General features: G+C 53.9%; 1 protein-coding gene across 2 annotated transcripts in view; it reads right to left on the reverse strand.

The window, feature by feature from the left end:
- PELP1 (proline, glutamate and leucine rich protein 1) overlaps nucleotides 1-17,904 on the reverse strand; it is a 33,681-nt gene that overhangs the window by 13,564 nt on the left and 2,213 nt on the right. The window contains exons 1-8 of one of the 2 annotated variants that reach the window (XM_073562439.1): nucleotides 14,390-14,455; nucleotides 9,276-9,343; nucleotides 9,072-9,177; nucleotides 8,491-8,640; nucleotides 8,340-8,411; nucleotides 4,364-4,423; nucleotides 3,837-3,987; nucleotides 3,596-3,725 (exon numbers count right to left, since the gene is read on the reverse strand). In XM_073562439.1, coding sequence (XP_073418540.1) covers nucleotides 3,596-3,725; nucleotides 3,837-3,987; nucleotides 4,364-4,423; nucleotides 8,340-8,411; nucleotides 8,491-8,640; nucleotides 9,072-9,177; nucleotides 9,276-9,343; nucleotides 14,390-14,440 — 788 coding nt within the window. In that variant the 5' untranslated portion in view covers nucleotides 14,441-14,455. Of the gene's footprint in view, nucleotides 1-3,595; nucleotides 3,726-3,836; nucleotides 3,988-4,363; nucleotides 4,424-8,339; nucleotides 8,412-8,490; nucleotides 8,641-9,071; nucleotides 9,178-9,275; nucleotides 9,344-14,389; nucleotides 14,456-17,904 lie in introns of those variants that run through there. The other variant, XM_073562438.1, reaches the window with a different exon arrangement.

Below are 17,904 nucleotides of genomic sequence, written 5' to 3' on the forward strand. Positions count from 1 at the left end.
GTGCACATGTCAGTGTGTTTCTATGGACCATGTGTCCGTGGACAAACACGCTGACACGTCCGTTTTTTAATGTCAGTACAGGCCACAAAATGTCCCACACACGGATAACACACATAGATGTCATCTGTGTGACACGCATCGGAGCTGGGGAAGAAGCATTAGGCTGTGTTCACACACAGCGTTTTTTTAGCGGTTTTTACTGCGGTTTTCACTATAAAACCGCTATAAAACCGCTAAAAATAAGCTGCACAGTCATTTCTATGCATTTTGCACTTTTTGTGCACATTGATGCGTTTTTTACCGCGAAAAAAACGCATCGTGGTAAAAAACGCAGCATGCACATTAATTTTGCTGATTTTTCCGCGGTTTAGGCTTCTCCCATGCTTTTAGAAACCGCTGCGGAAAAAAACGCATCAAAAACGCATCAAAACCGCGCAAAAAACACCGCGGAAAAATAGGTGCGGTTTCTGGGAAGGGATTCAGGTTTTTGAGCAGAAATTTTCTGCAAAGTGTGCACTTAGCCTTACAGTAAGCGCTGTTCCCTTGTCCCGGGTGCTGAGCACGGCTCTCATCATTCTCCCCTGCTCTGCCAGCGATCGACGCGAGCAGGGAAGAATGATGACAGTTATATTTAAGTGAAAAAACAGACAGCAGGCAGCGGCTTATGGGACTATTACTACCATCAGCCTACCCCTGCTGCTGCTAATAACAGTGACAGCAGGAGCTGCTGAAGGGGTACGGGCAGCACGGTGGCTCAGTGGTTAGCACTGCAGCCTTGCAGCGCTGGAGTCCTGGGTTCGAATCCCACCCATGACAACATCTGCAAGGAGTTTGTATGTTCTCCCCGTGTTTGCGTGGGTTTCCTCCTGGTTCTCCAGTTCCCTCCCACATTCCAAAAGACATACAGTTAAGGGAATGTAGATTGTGAGCCCCATCGGGGACAGTGATGATAATGTGTGCAAACTGTAAAGCGCTGCGGAATGTTAGTGCTATATAAAAATAAAGATTATTATTCATCAGCCGCCACCTGTGCTATAAATAAATGAGAAAAAAAATGGCGAGGGTTCCCCTGTAATTTCTATAACTAGCCAGGCAAAACTCACAGCTGGGGGCTGCAACTGTCAGCTTCAGCAAGGCTGGTTATCAAGAATAGAGGGGTCCCCACACTTTTTTTTTTTTAATTAAATAATTAAGAAAAAAAAATGGCAACCAGCCTTGCTAAAGCTCACAGCTGAGGGCTGGTATTCTCAGGTTGGTAATGGGCCATGGATAATGACCCCCCCCCCCCCCCCAAGTCTAAAAATAGCAGCCCTCAGCTGCCCAGAAAAGGCGCATCTATTAGGTTTGCCGGGTTCTTCGCACTTGCTCTGTAGCGGTGGCTCGTGGGGTTCATGTTTGTGGGGTTGATGTCACCTTTGCATTGTCAGGTGACATCAAGCCCATGGCTTAGTAATGGAGAAGCGTCTATAAGACACCTATCCATTACTAATGCTATAGTTACATGGTAAATAAAGACACAGCCAGAATAAAGTCTTTTATTTGAAATAAAAAAAAAACACTTTACCATTTTATTTAAAAATAACACACACAGTTAGGGTATGTTTTCACGTTCAGGAAATGCAGCGTCCAATCCGCAGCGTCCAGATGTTACAGCATAGTGGATTTTATGAAATCTCATTCTCCACTAAGCATTCAAAAACGCAGGTGGCAGACCTGCATAACCGGACATGCGGTGAGTCTTTATAGACCACAGCATGTCTATTTATCTTGCGGGGACCCTCCGTCTCTGCAAGATAAATAACACAGTCGATGGATAGGATGCGGTGATTCCGCATGGTTCAATGATCACATCCGGAATCAGCGCGCACAACAGGGAGCAGCACTTTGGGCGGAGCTGTGTCCTCTCCACAGTGTCTCCTTAACGTGGAAACATACCCTTATACTCACCTAACACCTATTCCACTGAAGCCCTCGTTCTCCTGTATTTAACCAAAAATAAAAAAAAACAATATCCCTCACCTGTTGGTCGTTCTGTCCTATGCTGTAATCCATGTCTGGGGGATTAATAGTTTTCAACCTGGACAAGATGCGACCATCCAGGCTGAGAACCACTGGCGAATGAGAGGCTGCAAGCTCAGGGTCAGTGAGCAGCGGTGACCTCATCGAGGCTACCTCCAGTCACTGAGGCTGCGTTCCCAGCAGGGCTGAATAGTGGTGAGATCCCGCAAGATCCCCGCTAGCTCATGCAGCACCTTATAGTGGGTTTTTATGTTTGGCAGCTGTCACACACTAAAAGAAGCTTTTTATTGCAAAAAATAGCTTTTGCATCACCACATTTTGAGAGCTATATTTTTTCCATATTTTGACCCACCGAGTCATGTGAGGGCTTGTTTTTTTGTCGGACGAGCTGATGTTTTTATTGGTACCATTTTCGGGCGCGTGACATTTTTTGATGGCTTTCTATTCAGATTTTTGGGACGCAGAATTAGCAAAAAAACAGCTAACGTTTACACCGTTCCGCGTGTGGTAACACTGATAAAGTGGTTTTATTCTTCGGGACAGTACGATTACGGTGATACTTCATTTATATAATTTTTTTAATGGTTTGGCGCTTTTATACAATAAAAACTATTTTACAGAAAAAATAATTAATTTTGCCAGTGGGACAGTTTTATAGGTTGGGGTCGCTGCAGACGTGGCGTTACCAAATATTTGTACTTTTATTGATTATACTTTTTTTTCAATCAAATATTTATTTAGCGATAAAATCCATATTTTTTTCTATTATTTTTGATTTTTAAAATATTTTTACCATTATTTAAATTATTTTTTCTTTAACTTTTTTCTGACTTTTGTACTTTGTCCCACTATGGGACACTCATTTTTTGCAGGCTGATCTATCCTATAGCATGCAGATGAAGCAGCATCGCCAGGCCATAGTAGGTGTCAGTGTCACTGAGCATGATCAGCAAGTTTCCTAGCTCTGGTGACCCGGATGTCGCCATGACATCAGGTCATCGTAGCAACGATCGGGACCCCGCATCTCGTCGCGGGGTCTCTGATCCAAAGGCAGAGGGGCTGTCAGCTTCTGGAATGTTGCGATCGTGTTCGATCGCCGTATTTCAGGGGTTAAAGTGCCAGCAGCGGTCTGTGACCTGGCACCTAGCGGCGATCACCCGCACACCCCCCTTGAGCGTGGACAATTGCGATTTACGTAATATTCCATCCATGGTCAAATCGGCCCAGGTCACATGGTCGGAATATTACGTCTAATGTCAGAAAGGCGTAAAACATTAAAAAAAAATCAATTGGGAAAATGAGGCGCAAATTCAAACTATGCTTTTAACAAGTTTTTATTACTTTTCCTTCATTTTGTTTGTCCCCAGAGGCCCTGAACCTGCGATCTGTACTGCTGTACCGCATAATGCGATAAGTTGAGACAGTGACACGTAAATGACAGCGGCATTTAAGGGGTTGAACAGCAGCAATCGGGGCAAGCTCCGGTTGCTGCTGTTAGAGGCCGGTGCCCCATGCACGTGTTATCTACATGTATGCTACATGTCGGGAAGGAGTGAAGACTCCGCCGAACCCTTACCTTAACAGCAGACGGACGCATTGTCCTAGGGCGGTGAATCTCCTCACCAGCTGGAGGATACTAGGAGCCCCATCATCGTCCAGGACGGGGAGCTCCAGCTCCGTGCCGGAACCTTCATAGCGAGTGGTGTCTGCATCAGAACAAAATGATGCATAAGGGGTGAGCCAACACCAATCAGTCCCACGTAATAAGAAGGATGGGGGGGGGCCCTAATGTAAAGAGCTTGAGGATTTCCACTCACCGGTCTCGGCCGCCTGGTACAACTGCTGGAACACGGCGTGCAGCGAGCACAGGACGCTCTGCATCTGTCGCTCCCAGTTCTCTGTGTGTTTTACGCCTTGTGAGAAGCCGGAGCCCAGAGTCGGCAGCAGAGAGAAGCACTGGCAGGCGAGCTGTGGACACAGACACGGGTTATTACAGCAGAACCTGAACATACAGGGGGTGACTGTACCCCCACAACCAGGGCACAGACACGTAGGTCCGATACGCCGAGGTCTGAGGAGTCGCCGCTCTCTAAAATCTCAGCTGCCTTGGATGAAACGAGAAGTCTCGGAAATTACACGATCACAAAGTGAAGATTCATTTAAAAATGCAGAATACCACTTTAATAATAATGACCCTCAATTAAAGGGGTTTTCTCAAACATTTATCACCTGCCCAGAGTGAGGGTGACTAATAGCGGGGGTCAATCACCACCACCCATTATACAGCTTTCACCGCGCCTGTGGAAAGATAAATGTTTCTCATCTCTGGTTTCTACATCATTACCTCTTGGATTTGAACATTTTCTTCATCCAGGAGACCGAGAAAAAACGCTGTGAGCTTCCCCTGAAAGGTAAGAAAAAAAAATAATAATACACCTAAGTCTGGAAACCGATAGATGTCAGGAAAGGTAAGAAAATACAATGCAAGAGGGTGTAGAGTCACACGCCGGGCTGTGCCCAGAGCAGGGGCTGGAGCACGACACAGACCCTCTACCCCTCACTGTGAACCCCCAGGCCAGAAACTCTACAATACAGCGTATGGATGGGGGGAATATGTGATAACAAGAGGAAAAGCTCCTGTATGGAGGCTGTAGAGAGGACATGATTGGTGATATCAAGAGGAAAAGCTCCTGTATGGAGGCTGTAGAGGGTGAGATGACATGATGGGTGATAAGAGGAAAAGCTCCTGTATGGAGGCTGTAGAGGGTGAGATGACATGATGGGTGATAAGAGGAAAAGCTCCTGTATGGAGGCTATAGAGAGGACATGATGGATGATAAGAGGAAAAGCTCCTGTATGGAGGCTATAGAGGGTGAGATGACATGATGGGTGATAAGAGGAAAAGCTCCTGTATGGAGGCTATAGAGAGGACATGATGGATGATAAGAGGAAAAGCTCCTGTATGGAGGCTATAGAGGGTGAGATGACATGATGGGTGATAAGAGGAAAAGCTCCTGTATGGAGGCTATAGAGGGTGAGATGACATGATGGGTGATAAGAGGAAAAGCTCCTGTATGGAGGCTATAGAGGGTGAGATGACATGATGGGTGATAAGAGGAAAAGCTCCTGTATGGAGGCTATAGAGGGTGAGATGACATGATGGGTGATAAGAGGAAAAGCTCCTGTATGGAGGCTATAGAGGGTGAGATGACATGATGGGTGATAAGAGGAAAAGCTCCTGTATGGAGGCTATAGAGAGGACATGATGGGTGATAAGAGGAAAAGCTCCTGTATGGAGGCTATAGAGAGGACATGATGGATGATAAGAGGAAAAGCTCCTGTATGGAGGCTATAGAGGGTGAGATGACATGATGGGTGATAAGAGGAAAAGCTCCTGTATGGAGGCTATAGAGGGTGAGATGACATGATGGGTGATAAGAGGAAAAGCTCCTGTATGGAGGCTATAGAGGGTGAGATGACATGATGGGTGATAAGAGGAAAAGCTCCTGTATGGAGGCTATAGAGGGTGAGATGACATGATGGGTGATAAGAGGAAAAGCTCCTGTATGGAGGCTATAGAGGGTGAGATGACATGATGGGTGATAAGAGGAAAAGCTCCTGTATGGAGGCTATAGAGGGTGAGATGACATGATGGGTGATAAGAGGAAAAGCTCCTGTATGGAGGCTATAGAGAGGACATGATGGGTGATAAGAGGAAAAGCTCCTGTATGGAGGCTATAGAGAGGACATGATGGGTGATAAGAGGAAAAGCTCCTGTATGGAGGCTATAGAGAGGACATGATGGGTGATAAGAGGAAAAGCTCCTGTATGGAGGCTATAGAGAGGACATGATGGGTGATAAGAGGAAAAGCTCCTGTATGGAGGCTATAGAGAGGACATGATGGATGATAAGAGGAAAAGCTCCTGTATGGAGGCTATAGAGAGGACATGATGGATGATAAGAGGAAAAGCTCCTGTATGGAGGCTGTAGAGGTGGGAGATGACATAATGAGTGACAACATGAGGAAAAGCTCCTGCATCCCACTGGAGATAAGAGCGGAAAGTAAAATCCTCTTGCAGCTCCACCGTCCCATACTGTCACACAGAACAAGTTATGGAAACATCTTTTATATTGCTGCCAAATTCTTCCTCTTGGATTATGGAGTCTGGCATCAACTGAAAGCCAAAACCCCGAGCCAGAGGTAAGGTGACAGGACGCTCAGTCCCCGTGAAAATGGGAAGCCAGCCTCATCACAGACTTACAAGTGTATGGGAGGACTGCAAACTCCACTCCAGTGGGCAGTGTCAGGCAGCTGCTGCCGAGGCCAAGAAAGTCATGTGAAGTATTAGAGGAGGCGGCGAGGCTCATGAGAAGGACACAGTACGGTCTCCATACCCTGGTGCGGACACTTATACTGGGCACAGTTTTGGTCTCCGGTGTATAAGGAGATCACTGAGCCGCTGCAGAGAAGAGCGATCAGGGTTATTACGGGAATGGGTGACTGCAGGAGACGGGGGCTCACATTGGGGGGTGAGGATTCAGATTGGGAAGATGAAGACTTAGGGGCGTCTTATTAGAATGTACAAATACTGTACATGAGGGGACAGAGAGCTGTATAATGAGGCATCATCACAGAAGCTGATTATTTACCGTGCAAGCGGCGACACCATGGACTCTCTACCGTGCAAGCGGCGACACCATGGACTCTCTACCGTACAAGCGGCGACACCATGGACTCTCTACCGTACAAGCGGCGACACCATGGACTCTCTACCGTACAAGCGGCGACACCATGGACTCTCTACCGTACAAGCGGCGACACCATGGACTCTCTACCGTACAAGCGGCGACACCATGGACTCTCTACCGTACAAGCGGCGACACCATGGACTCTCTACCGTACAAGCGGCGACACCATGGACTCTCTACCGTACAAGCGGCGACACCATGGACTCTCTACCGTACAAGCGGCGACACCATGGACTCTCTACCGTACAAGCGGCGACACCATGGACTCTCTACCGTACAAGCGGCGACACCATGGACTCTTTACCGTACAAGCGGCGACACCATGGACTCTTTACCGTACAAGCGGCGACACCATGGACTCTTTACCGTACAAGCGGCGACACCATGGACTCTTTACCGTACAAGCGGCGACACCATGGACTCTTTACCGTACAAGCGGCGACACCATGGACTCTTTACCGTACAAGCGGCGACACCATGGACTCTTTACCGTACAAGCGGCGACACCATGGACTCTTTACCGTACAAGCGGCGACACCATGGACTCTTTACCGTACAAGCGGCGACACCATGGACTCTTTACCGTACAAGCGGTGACACCATGGACTCTTTACCGTACAAGCGGTGACACCATGGACTCTTTACCGTACAAGCGGTGACACCATGGACTCTTTACCGTACAAGCGGTGACACCATGGACTCTTTACTGTACAAGCGGTGACACCATGGACTCTTTACTGTACAAGCGGTGACACCATGGACTCTTTACTGTACAAGCGGTGACACCATGGACTCTTTACTGTACAAGCGGTGACACCATGGACTCTTTACTGTACAAGCACCGACACCATGGACTCTTTACTGTACAAGCACCGACACCATGGACTCTTTACTGTACAAGCACCGACACCATGGACTCTTTACTGTACAAGCACCGACACCATGGACTCTTTACTGTACAAGCACCGACACCATGGACTCTACTGTACAAGCACCGACACCATGGACTCTACTGTACAAGCACCGACACCATGGACTCTACTGTACAAGCACCGACACCATGGACTCTACTGTACAAGCACCGACACCATGGACTCTACTGTACAAGCACCGACACCATGGACTCTACTGTACAAGCACCGACACCATGGACTCTACTGTACAAGCACCGACACCATGGACTCTCTCGTACAAGCACCGACACCATGGACTCTCTCGTACAAGCACCGACACCATGGACTCTTTACTGTACAAGCACTGACACCATGGACTCCTCTACCACATGCTGTAATGTCTGATGCTTTACAGTAGCACCGTCAGCCTGGATGCCTTTATGATAAATGATGTTTCAGGTTACAGGCACTGGATCCTGTGGGGGGCGCTGTAGAGGGAGCTCATCTGATCCCCTATGTAGAGTTGGTAGGGAGTTTCGCTATTATGGGACATCTACGATCTGCCTCTTGGGGTATGAATATGAATACGTTGGGTCACAGGTGTAACTGATGAACTTGTGCCTTCTCCCAACCTTACAGTGATGACAGTGTGAGCGGGCCCCCTGATGCACACGTACCCGCAGTGATCCACAGGCCCGGGGGTAGGAGATCAGGCAGGAGCGGATTCCTTCCAGGGCAGGCATCAGACACTAGGAGATAAATGTTGCATTAAAGACGCTGATCAGGAGTCACACGCCGCAACCCCGCCCAGGCCGCCGCCGCACTCACCTGACGCCTCAAGGCCAGTAAGGAGGTGAGGAGTCCGGGGATGTGATTTGTGGAGATCTCTCTGGATAATTCCGGCAGGGCAGAGGAGTGGGCGAGGAGAGCGCGGAGCACAAACACTGCCAGGCTGACCACCCGCGGGGGGTCCGGAGACTGTGGGAAGAGGGAAACCACAAGGTAATACAGGGACTCTGCAGACGCTGGTCACCCAGGCATAGCACCCGGTGTTGGACTAGAGAGGTGGGTGACCTTGAGCCCACTGAGGAGACCCCGAATGGAGCACCTGCAGCACCTGCCCGACACAGCTCTTCATCCGCGTCTGTTCTACACTGAAAACAGAAGGCGATTCGGACGCTCCCATCACCTGCACAGTCCCAGCAGCACAGAGCATTTCAGGATACGGGAGAGCAGGCAAAGCAGAGGTGGTGACCACACACTTACCGAGGATGGGAAAAGTCAGGCCAGGGCAACAAGGGGACCCGAGGAACTACAGATCTCAGCACACTGTGTACACACACCTATGCATTGCCATGGTTACGAACCACCCAGCAGTCACCATGGTTACAGACCACCCACCACCTCACCTGTATGACCTGCAGGACACTGCGGATCCAGGAGACACAGTGCTGCTGGAACACGTCCGTACAGGACTCCTCCACAACCAGCGAGAGCAGTGACAGCCCCTCCGTCCTGCAAGACACCCACAGATCAGCACACAGCCGGGGACATAGGGGGCAACGAGCGCACACCACTGCTAAGGAAAACGGCGCTCCACAGCAGGCACATACCGGGTGGCTGCAGACAGAAGGTGCGAGTTACAGCAGCTGAGGAGAACGGAGACTGCAGCAGAGGAGGCCTGAAATCAGAGGAAGACAGCGTCACATGGCACAAAGCCTGCTCCTGATGGGGGGAGTGGTGCAACGGCCTGGGAGGATGGGGGGAGTGGTACAGTGGGGCTAGGAGGAGTATGATGGGGGAGTGGTACAGCGGGCATAGGAGGAGGATGGGGGTAGTGGTAGAGCGCGACTAGGAGGAAGATGGGGGTAGTGGTAGAGCGCGACTAGGAGGAGGATGGGGGTAGTGGTAGAGCGCGACTAGGAGGAGGATGGAGGTAGTGGTAGAGCGCGACTAGGAGGAGGATGGAGGTAGTGGTAGAGCGCAACTAGGAGGAGGATAGGAGTAGTGGTAGAGCGCAACTAGGAGGAGGATAGGAGTAGTGGTAGAGCGCGACTAGGAGGAGTATGGGGAGAGTGGTACAGCGGCCATAGGAGGATGATGGGGGGGAGTGGTAGAGCGCCACTAGGAGGATGATGGGGTAGTGGTACACCGGGGCTAGGAGGAGGATGGGGTAGTGGTACAGTGGGGCTAGGAGGATGATGGAGGTGGTACACTGGGTCTAGGAGGAGGAGGATGGAGGTAGTGGTACACCGGGGCTATTAGGAGGATGATGGCGGTAGTGGTACACCGGGGCTAGGAGGATGGGGGTAGTGGTACACCGGGGCTAGGAGGATGGGGGTAGTGGTACACCGGGGCTAGGAGGATGGGGGTAGTGGTACACCGGGGCTAGGAGGATGGGGGTAGTGGTACACCGGGGCTAGGAGGATGGGGGTAGTGGTACACCGGGGCTAGGAGGATGGGGGTAGTGGTACACCGGGGCTAGGAGGATGGGGGTAGTGGTACACCGGGGCTAGGAGGATGGGGGTAGTGGTACACCGGGGCTAGGAGGATGGGGGTAGTGGTACACCGGGGCTAGGAGGATGGGGGTAGTGGTACACCGGGGCTATTAGGAGGATGATGGCGGTAGTGGTACACCGGGGCTAGGAGGATGGGGGTAGCGGTACACCGGGGCTAGGAGGAGGAGGATGGGGGTAGCGGTACACAGGGGCTTAGGAGGAGGAGGATGGGGGTAGCGGTACACAGGGGCTTAGGAGGAGGAGGATGGGGGTAGCGGTACACCGGGGCTTATGAGGAGGAGGATGGGGGTAGCAGTACACCGGGGCTTATGAGGAGGAGGATGGGGGTAGCGGTACACCGGGGCTTAGGAGGAGGAGGATGGGGGTAGCGGTACACCGGGGCTTAGGAGGAGGAGGATGGGGGTAGCGGTACACCGGGGCTTAGGAGGAGGAGGATGGGGGTAGCGGTACACCGGGGCTTAGGAGGAGGAGGATGGGGGTAGTGGTACACCGGGGCTTAGGAGGAGGAGGATGGGGGTAGTGGTACACCGGGGCTTAGGAGGAGGAGGATGGGGGTAGTGGTACACCGGGGCTTAGGAGGAGGAGGAGGATGGGGGTAGTGGTACACCGGGGCTTAGGAGGAGGAGGAGGATGGGGGTAGTGGTACACCGGGGCTTAGGAGGAGGAGGAGGAGGATGGGGGTAGTGGTACACCGGGGCTTAGGAGGAGGAGGAGGAGGATGGGGGTAGTGGTACACCGGGGCTTAGGAGGAGGAGGAGGATGGGGGTAGTGGTACACCGGGGCTTAGGAGGAGGAGGAGGAGGATGGGGGTAGTGGTACACCGGGGCTTAGGAGGAGGAGGAGGAGGATGGGGGTAGTGGTACACCGGGGCTTAGGAGGAGGAGGAGGAGGATGGGGGTAGTGGTACACCGGGGCTTAGGAGGAGGAGGAGGAGGATGGGGGTAGTGGTACACCGGGGCTTAGGAGGAGGAGGAGGAGGATGGGGGTAGTGGTACACCGGGGCTTAGGAGGAGGAGGAGGAGGATGGGGGTAGTGGTACACCGGGGCTTAGGAGGAGGAGGAGGAGGATGGGGGTAGTGGTACACCGGGGCTTAGGAGGAGGAGGAGGAGGATGGGGGTAGTGGTACACCGGGGCTTAGGAGGAGGAGGAGGAGGATGGGGGTAGTGGTACACCGGGGCTTAGGAGGAGGAGGAGGAGGATGGGGGTAGTGGTACACCGGGGTTTAGGAGGAGGAGGAGGATGGGGGTAGTGGTACACCGGGGCTTAGGAGGAGGAGGAGGATGGGGGTAGTGGTACACCGGGGCTTAGGAGGAGGAGGAGGATGGGGGTAGTGGTACACCGGGGCTTAGGAGGAGGAGGAGGATGGGGGTAGTGGTACACCGGGGCTTAGGAGGAGGAGGAGGATGGGGGTAGTGGTACACCGGGGCTTAGGAGGAGGAGGAGGATGGGGGTAGTGGTACACCGGGGCTTAGGAGGAGGATGGGGGTAGTGGTACACCGGGGCTTAGGAGGAGGATGGGGGTAGTGGTACATCGGGGCTAGGAGGAGGAGGATGGGGGTAATAATAATAATCTTTATTTATATAGCGCCAACATATTCCGCAGCGCTTTACAGTTGAACAGTTTCAAACACAACAGTCATAAGTAACAACGTTAACAATACAATAATTAAAGCGAAATAAGACGACCCTGCTCGTGGGAGCTTACAATCTACAATGAGGTGGGGGAGATACAGAGTACAGGTGTGTATTTACAATGGTGTATTTACAATGATGGTCCAGCCATCTTCAGGGGGTGGGGGTTAGATGGAGATAGTGAATGGGCTACACACACACAAACATAAAATGACTTTGATTACTGAATGTGATAGGCTGCTCTGAACAAATGTGTTTTGAGCGAGAGCCTAAAACTATGCAAATTGTGGATGGTCCTAATATCTTGGGGTAGAGCATTCCAGAGGATAGGAGCAGCACGGGAGAAGTCTTGGAGTCGGGAGTGGGAGGTACGGATTAGGGCAGAGGTTAGTCGAAAGTCATTTGCAGAGTGCAGCGGTCGGTTAGGCCGATAGACAGAAATGAGGGAGATGTAAGGGGGTGCCGCACTGTGGAGAGCTTTGTGGGTGAGAACAAGTACTTTGAATTGTATCCTGTAATGAATGGGCAGCCAGTGTAACGACTGGCGAAGAGCGGACGCGTCCGAGTAACGATTAGCCAGATGGACAACCCTGGCTGCTGCATTAAGGATGGACTGGAGAGGGGGGGAGTCAAGTGAGGGGGAGGCCAATTAATAGAGCGTTACATTAGTCCAGGCGGGAGTGGATCAGGGCGACACTGAGGGTTTTTGTTGTTTCCATGGTGAGAAAAGGGCGGATTCTAGAGATGTTCTTTAGGTGTAAGCGGCACGAGCGGGCAAGAGATTGTATATGGGAGGTGAAGGAGAGATCGGCGTCAAACATAGCACCCAGACAGCACGCCTGCTGCCGGGGTGTTATTATGGTGCCACCCACGGAGAGGGAAATGTCAGATTTAGGGAGGTTAGTAGATGGCGGGAGCAGAAGAAGTTCAGTTTTGGAGAGGTTGAGTTTCAGATAGAGAGCGGACATGATGTTGGAGACTGCGGACAGACAGTCAGTGGCATTCTGTAGTACAGCGGAGGTAAGGTCAGGGGATGATATGTATAGTTGTGTGTCATCAGCATAAAGATGGTACTGAAAGCCAAATCTGCTGATGGTCTGTCCAATTGGGGCTGTGTAGAGAGAGAGGAGAAGGGGGCCAAGGACTGAGCCCTGAGGTACCCCGACAGCAAGAGGAAGAGGAGATGAAGTGGAGCCAGAGAACAGAACACTGAAGGAGCGGTCAGAAAGATAGGAGAACCAGGAGAGAGCAGTGTCCTTAATGCCTAGTGACTGGAGCCTAGAGAGGAGGAGATGGTGGTCAACAGTATCGAAAGCTGCAGAAAGGTCGAGAAGAATGAGCAGAGAGTGGTCACTGTTACGTTTTGCTGTCAGAAGGTCTTTGTTCACTTTGATGAGTGCAGTTTCTGTCGAATGTAGGGGGCGGAAACCGGACTGTGAAGGGTCTAGGAGGGAGTGAGTGGAGAGGTAACGGGTAAGGCGGCAGTAAACTAGGCGCTCCAAGAGTCTAGAGATGAAGGGGAGATTGGAGACTGGTCTGTAGCTATTTGTGCAGGATGGGTCGAGAGCTGGTTTCTTTAGTAATGGAGTAATGATAGAGTGTTTGAAGGAGGAGGGGAAAATGCCAGAGGAGAGGGAGAGATTAAAGATTGTAGTTAGGTGAGTTGTGACGACTGGAGAGAGAGACTGGAGGAGATGTGAGGGAATGGGGTCGGTTGTGCATGTAGTCGGACGAGAAGAGGAGAGGAGCCTCGAGACGACTTCTTCTGTGATGGGATCGAATGTGGAGAGTGAGCCAGGGGAAACGCAGGGAGGGATGGGAGTCACTGAACTTGGTGATTGGGAGCGGATTTCCTGACAGATATTGTCTATTTTCTCTACAAAGTGGGAGGCCAGGTCATCAGCACAAATGTCTGTGATAGGGGCTTGTGCTTTTGGCCTGAGGAGGGAGTGAAAGGTGTCAAAAAGTTTCTTGGGGTTGTTGGATAGTGAGGAGATCAGGGTGGTGAAGTAGGTCTGTTTGGCGAGGTGAAGGGCAGAGTTATATGTCCTTAACATAAATTTGAAGTGTATGAAGTCTTCTTGTGTGCGGGTTTTTCTCCATAGGCGTTCAGCACACCTAGAAAATCGCTGGAGAAGTTGAGTTTGCGGTGTGAGCCAGGGCTGTTTCACTCTGTGCTTGGAGGTTCTGAGGGTGAGGGGAGCTACTTGGTCAAGGGTGCTTCTAAGAGTGTCATTGAAGTGTGTGACGGACTCAGCTCCTGCTGAGCCCATTTTTTGAGTGGACCCTCTGGGTCGTGGCACCCACCCACCGAGGGCGAGCTGACCTTGTGAGAATCCACCCCTATACAGGGAGTGTCAGGGGCAAGACCAAGGGGGTGAGCCACCACGACTGCTGGGACCAGACGGCCGGCTCAGGGGACACTAGACGAGTGTCTGACGACAAGGACGAGCAGGAAGCAAGACGAGACTAGACGTAGGTGCAAGGTATCTTCATTAGAATAACACAGGATCACATACAGAGTAAACAAGCAAAACGTGCAAGGTGCGCGCGTGGGCACGCCAAGGTCCATAACCTGGTACGTGCCAGGTGGCACGCCTAGGCACAGGTAATGGCATGATGGCATCGGACTCCGGACTGCTGGCAAACCGACAGGGTCCAGGGATCAGGCTGCGGACGTCAGCTCCGGACATCAGGCCGTAGTCATCTGGTTCCGGACCTCTGGCAACGGTCGGCAGGTTCCGGGCATCCGGCAGGCAAACCAGGGTTCAGGCAAGGAGGCACGACAGATATCCAAGCAGGGTGCGTGTTTAAGGAACACGCCAAGGTCCAAGGCTAGGTGCGTGTGTAGGGGACACGCCAAAGCATAGGATAAGACAGAGTGTGTGTAGAGACACGCCAAGGCACAAGGCAGGGTGCGTGTAGAAACACGCCAGGGTCCAAGGTACAAGACAGAGTGCGTGTAGAGACACGCCAAGGCACAAGGTACAAGACAGAGTGCGTGTAGAGGCATGCCAAGGCACAAGACAGGGTGCGTGTAGAGACACGCCAGGGTCCAAGGTACAAGACAGAGTGCGTGTAGAGACACGCCAAGGTTCAAGGCAGGGTGCGTGCTAAGAGCCACGCCAGGGTTCAAGGCAGGGCTGCGTGCTAGGAGCCACGCAGAGACACACACCTCACTGGCCAAAGCACACGGCTGTAACGCCAGCACGAGGCACGACTAAGGCACAGGAGGCGGGCAAAGGAACCTTCGTGCTAGGAGCCACGCCAGGTTCAGGGCAGGGTGCGTGCTAGGAGCCACGCCAGGGTACGAGGAAGGGCTGCGTGCTAGGAGCCACGCAGGGGGCACGCCACACTGGCCAGTGCACACGGCTGTACACAAACACGTGGCACTTACCACGGCACAGGAGACGGCCAAGGGGAACCCACGCCGGGGTTCAATGCAAGGACAAGGCAGGGAACAAGCAGAAACAGAGATGATTGCAGAACCAGACAGTGCAGGATCTTAGGAAACGTCACATGATCAGGGTTTCAGACATGACGAGAAGATCACAGAAGGCAGAGCAGAAACGCAGGCATCCTGTAGCTCAGACATGAGGTGAGTGTGCACACTGCTCTAGGGAACATGCAGGACAGCAGACAAAACATGCGCATGCACATCGCTCCAGGAATTCTTGAGACAAACAGACATGGCAGACGTGACAAAGTGATGTACAGCCAGATCAGGACAGGAAAAAGAAGAGATTGGGGACAATGAGTGAGCCCCGGGGTAGTGGTACACTGGGGCTAGGAGGATGGAGGTAGCGGTACACCGGGGCTAGGAGGAGGAGGATGGGGGTAGCGGTACACCGGGGCTAGGAGGAGGAGGATGGGGGTAGCGGTACACCGGGGCTAGGAGGAGGAAGGGGGTAGCGGTACACCGGGGCTAGGAGGAGGAGGATGGGGGTAGCGGTACACCGGGGCTAGGAGGAGGAGGATGGGGGTAGCGGTACACCGGGGCTAGGAGGAGGAGGATGGGGGTAGCGGTACACCGGGGCGAGGAGGAGGAGGATGGGGGTAGCGGTACACCGGGGCTAGGAGGATGGGGTAGCGGTACACCGGGGCTAGGAGGAGGAGGATGGGGGTAGCGGTACACCGGGGCGAGGAGGAGGAGGATGGGGGCGAGGAGGAGGATGGGGGTAGCGGTACACCGGGGCGAGGAGGATGGGGGTAGCGGTACACCGGGGCGAGGAGGATGGGGGTAGCGGTACACCGGGGCAAGGAGGATGGGGGTAGCGGTACACCGGGGCAAGGAGGATGGGGGTAGCGGTACACCGGGGCAAGGAGGATGGGGGTAGCGGTACACCGGGGCAAGGAGGATGGGGGTAGCGGTACACCGGGGCAAGGAGGATGGGGGTAGCGGTACACCGGGGCAAGGAGGATGGGGGTAGCGGTACACCGGGGCAAGGAGGATGGGGGTAGCGGTACACCGGGGCAAGGAGGATGGGGGTAGCGGTACACCGGGGCAAGGAGGATGGGGGTAGCGGTACACCGGGGCAAGGAGGATGGGGGTAGCGGTACACCGGGGCAAGGAGGATGGGGGTAGCGGTACACCGGGGCAAGGAGGATGGGGGTAGCGGTACACCGGGGCAAGGAGGATGGGGGTAGCGGTACACCGGGGCAAGGAGGATGGGGGTAGCGGTACACCGGGGCAAGGAGGATGGGGGTAGCGGTACACCGGGGCAAGGAGGATGGGGGTAGCGGTACACCGGGGCAAGGAGGATGGGGGTAGCGGTACACCGGGGCAAGGAGGATGGGGGTAGCGGTACACCGGGGCAAGGAGGATGGGGGTAGCGGTACACCGGGGCAAGGAGGATGGGGGTAGCGGTACACCGGGGCAAGGAGGATGGGGGTAGCGGTACACCGGGGCAAGGAGGATGGGGGTAGCGGTACACCGGGGCAAGGAGGATGGGGGTAGCGGTACACCGGGGCAAGGAGGATGGGGGTAGCGGTACACCGGGGCAAGGAGGATGGGGGTAGCGGTACACCGGGGCAAGGAGGATGGGGGTAGCGGTACACCGGGGCAAGGAGGATGGGGGTAGCGGTACACCGGGGCTAGGAGGATGGGGGTAGCGGTACACCGGGGCTAGGAGGATGGGGGTAGCGGTACACCGGGGCTAGGAGGATGGGGGTAGCGGTACACCGGGGCTAGGAGGATGGGGGTAGCGGTACACCGGGGCTAGGAGGATGGGGGTAGCGGTACACCGGGGCTAGGAGGATGGGGGTAGCGGTACACCGGGGCTAGGAGGATGGGGGTAGCGGTACACCGGGGCTAGGAGGATGGGGGTAGCGGTACACCGGGGCTAGGAGGATGGGGGTAGCGGTACACCGGGGCTAGGAGGATGGGGGTAGCGGTACACCGGGGCTAGGAGGATGGGGGTAGCGGTACACCGGGGCTAGGAGGATGGGGGTAGCGGTACACCGGGGCTAGGAGGATGGGGGTAGCGGTACACCGGGGCTAGGAGGATGGGGGTAGCGGTACACCGGGGCTAGGAGGATGGGGGTAGCGGTACACCGGGGCTAGGAGGATGGGGGTAGCGGTACACCGGGGCTAGGAGGATGGGGGTAGCGGTACACCGGGGCTAGGAGGATGGGGGTAGCGGTACACCGGGGCTAGGAGGATGGGGGTAGCGGTACACCGGGGCTAGGAGGATGGGGGTAGCGGTACACCGGGGCTAGGAGGATGGGGGTAGCGGTACACCGGGGCTAGGAGGATGGGGGTAGCGGTACACCGGGGCTAGGAGGATGGGGGTAGCGGTACACCGGGGCTAGGAGGATGGGGGTAGCGGTACACCGGGGCTAGGAGGATGGGGGTAGCGGTACACCGGGGCTAGGAGGATGGGGGTAGCGGTACACCGGGGCTAGGAGGATGGGGGTAGCGGTACACCGGGGCTAGGAGGATGGGGGTAGCGGTACACCGGGGCTAGGAGGATGGGGGTAGCGGTACACCGGGGCTAGGAGGATGGGGGTAGCGGTACACCGGGGCTAGGAGGATGGGGGTAGCGGTACACCGGGGCTAGGAGGATGGGGGTAGCGGTACACCGGGGCTAG

Source organism: Dendrobates tinctorius, unplaced genomic scaffold (genome assembly GCF_039654945.1).
Source record: "Dendrobates tinctorius isolate UK_male_01 unplaced genomic scaffold, ASM3965494v1 ptg000351l, whole genome shotgun sequence".
NCBI lineage: Eukaryota > Metazoa > Chordata > Amphibia > Anura > Dendrobatidae > Dendrobates > Dendrobates tinctorius.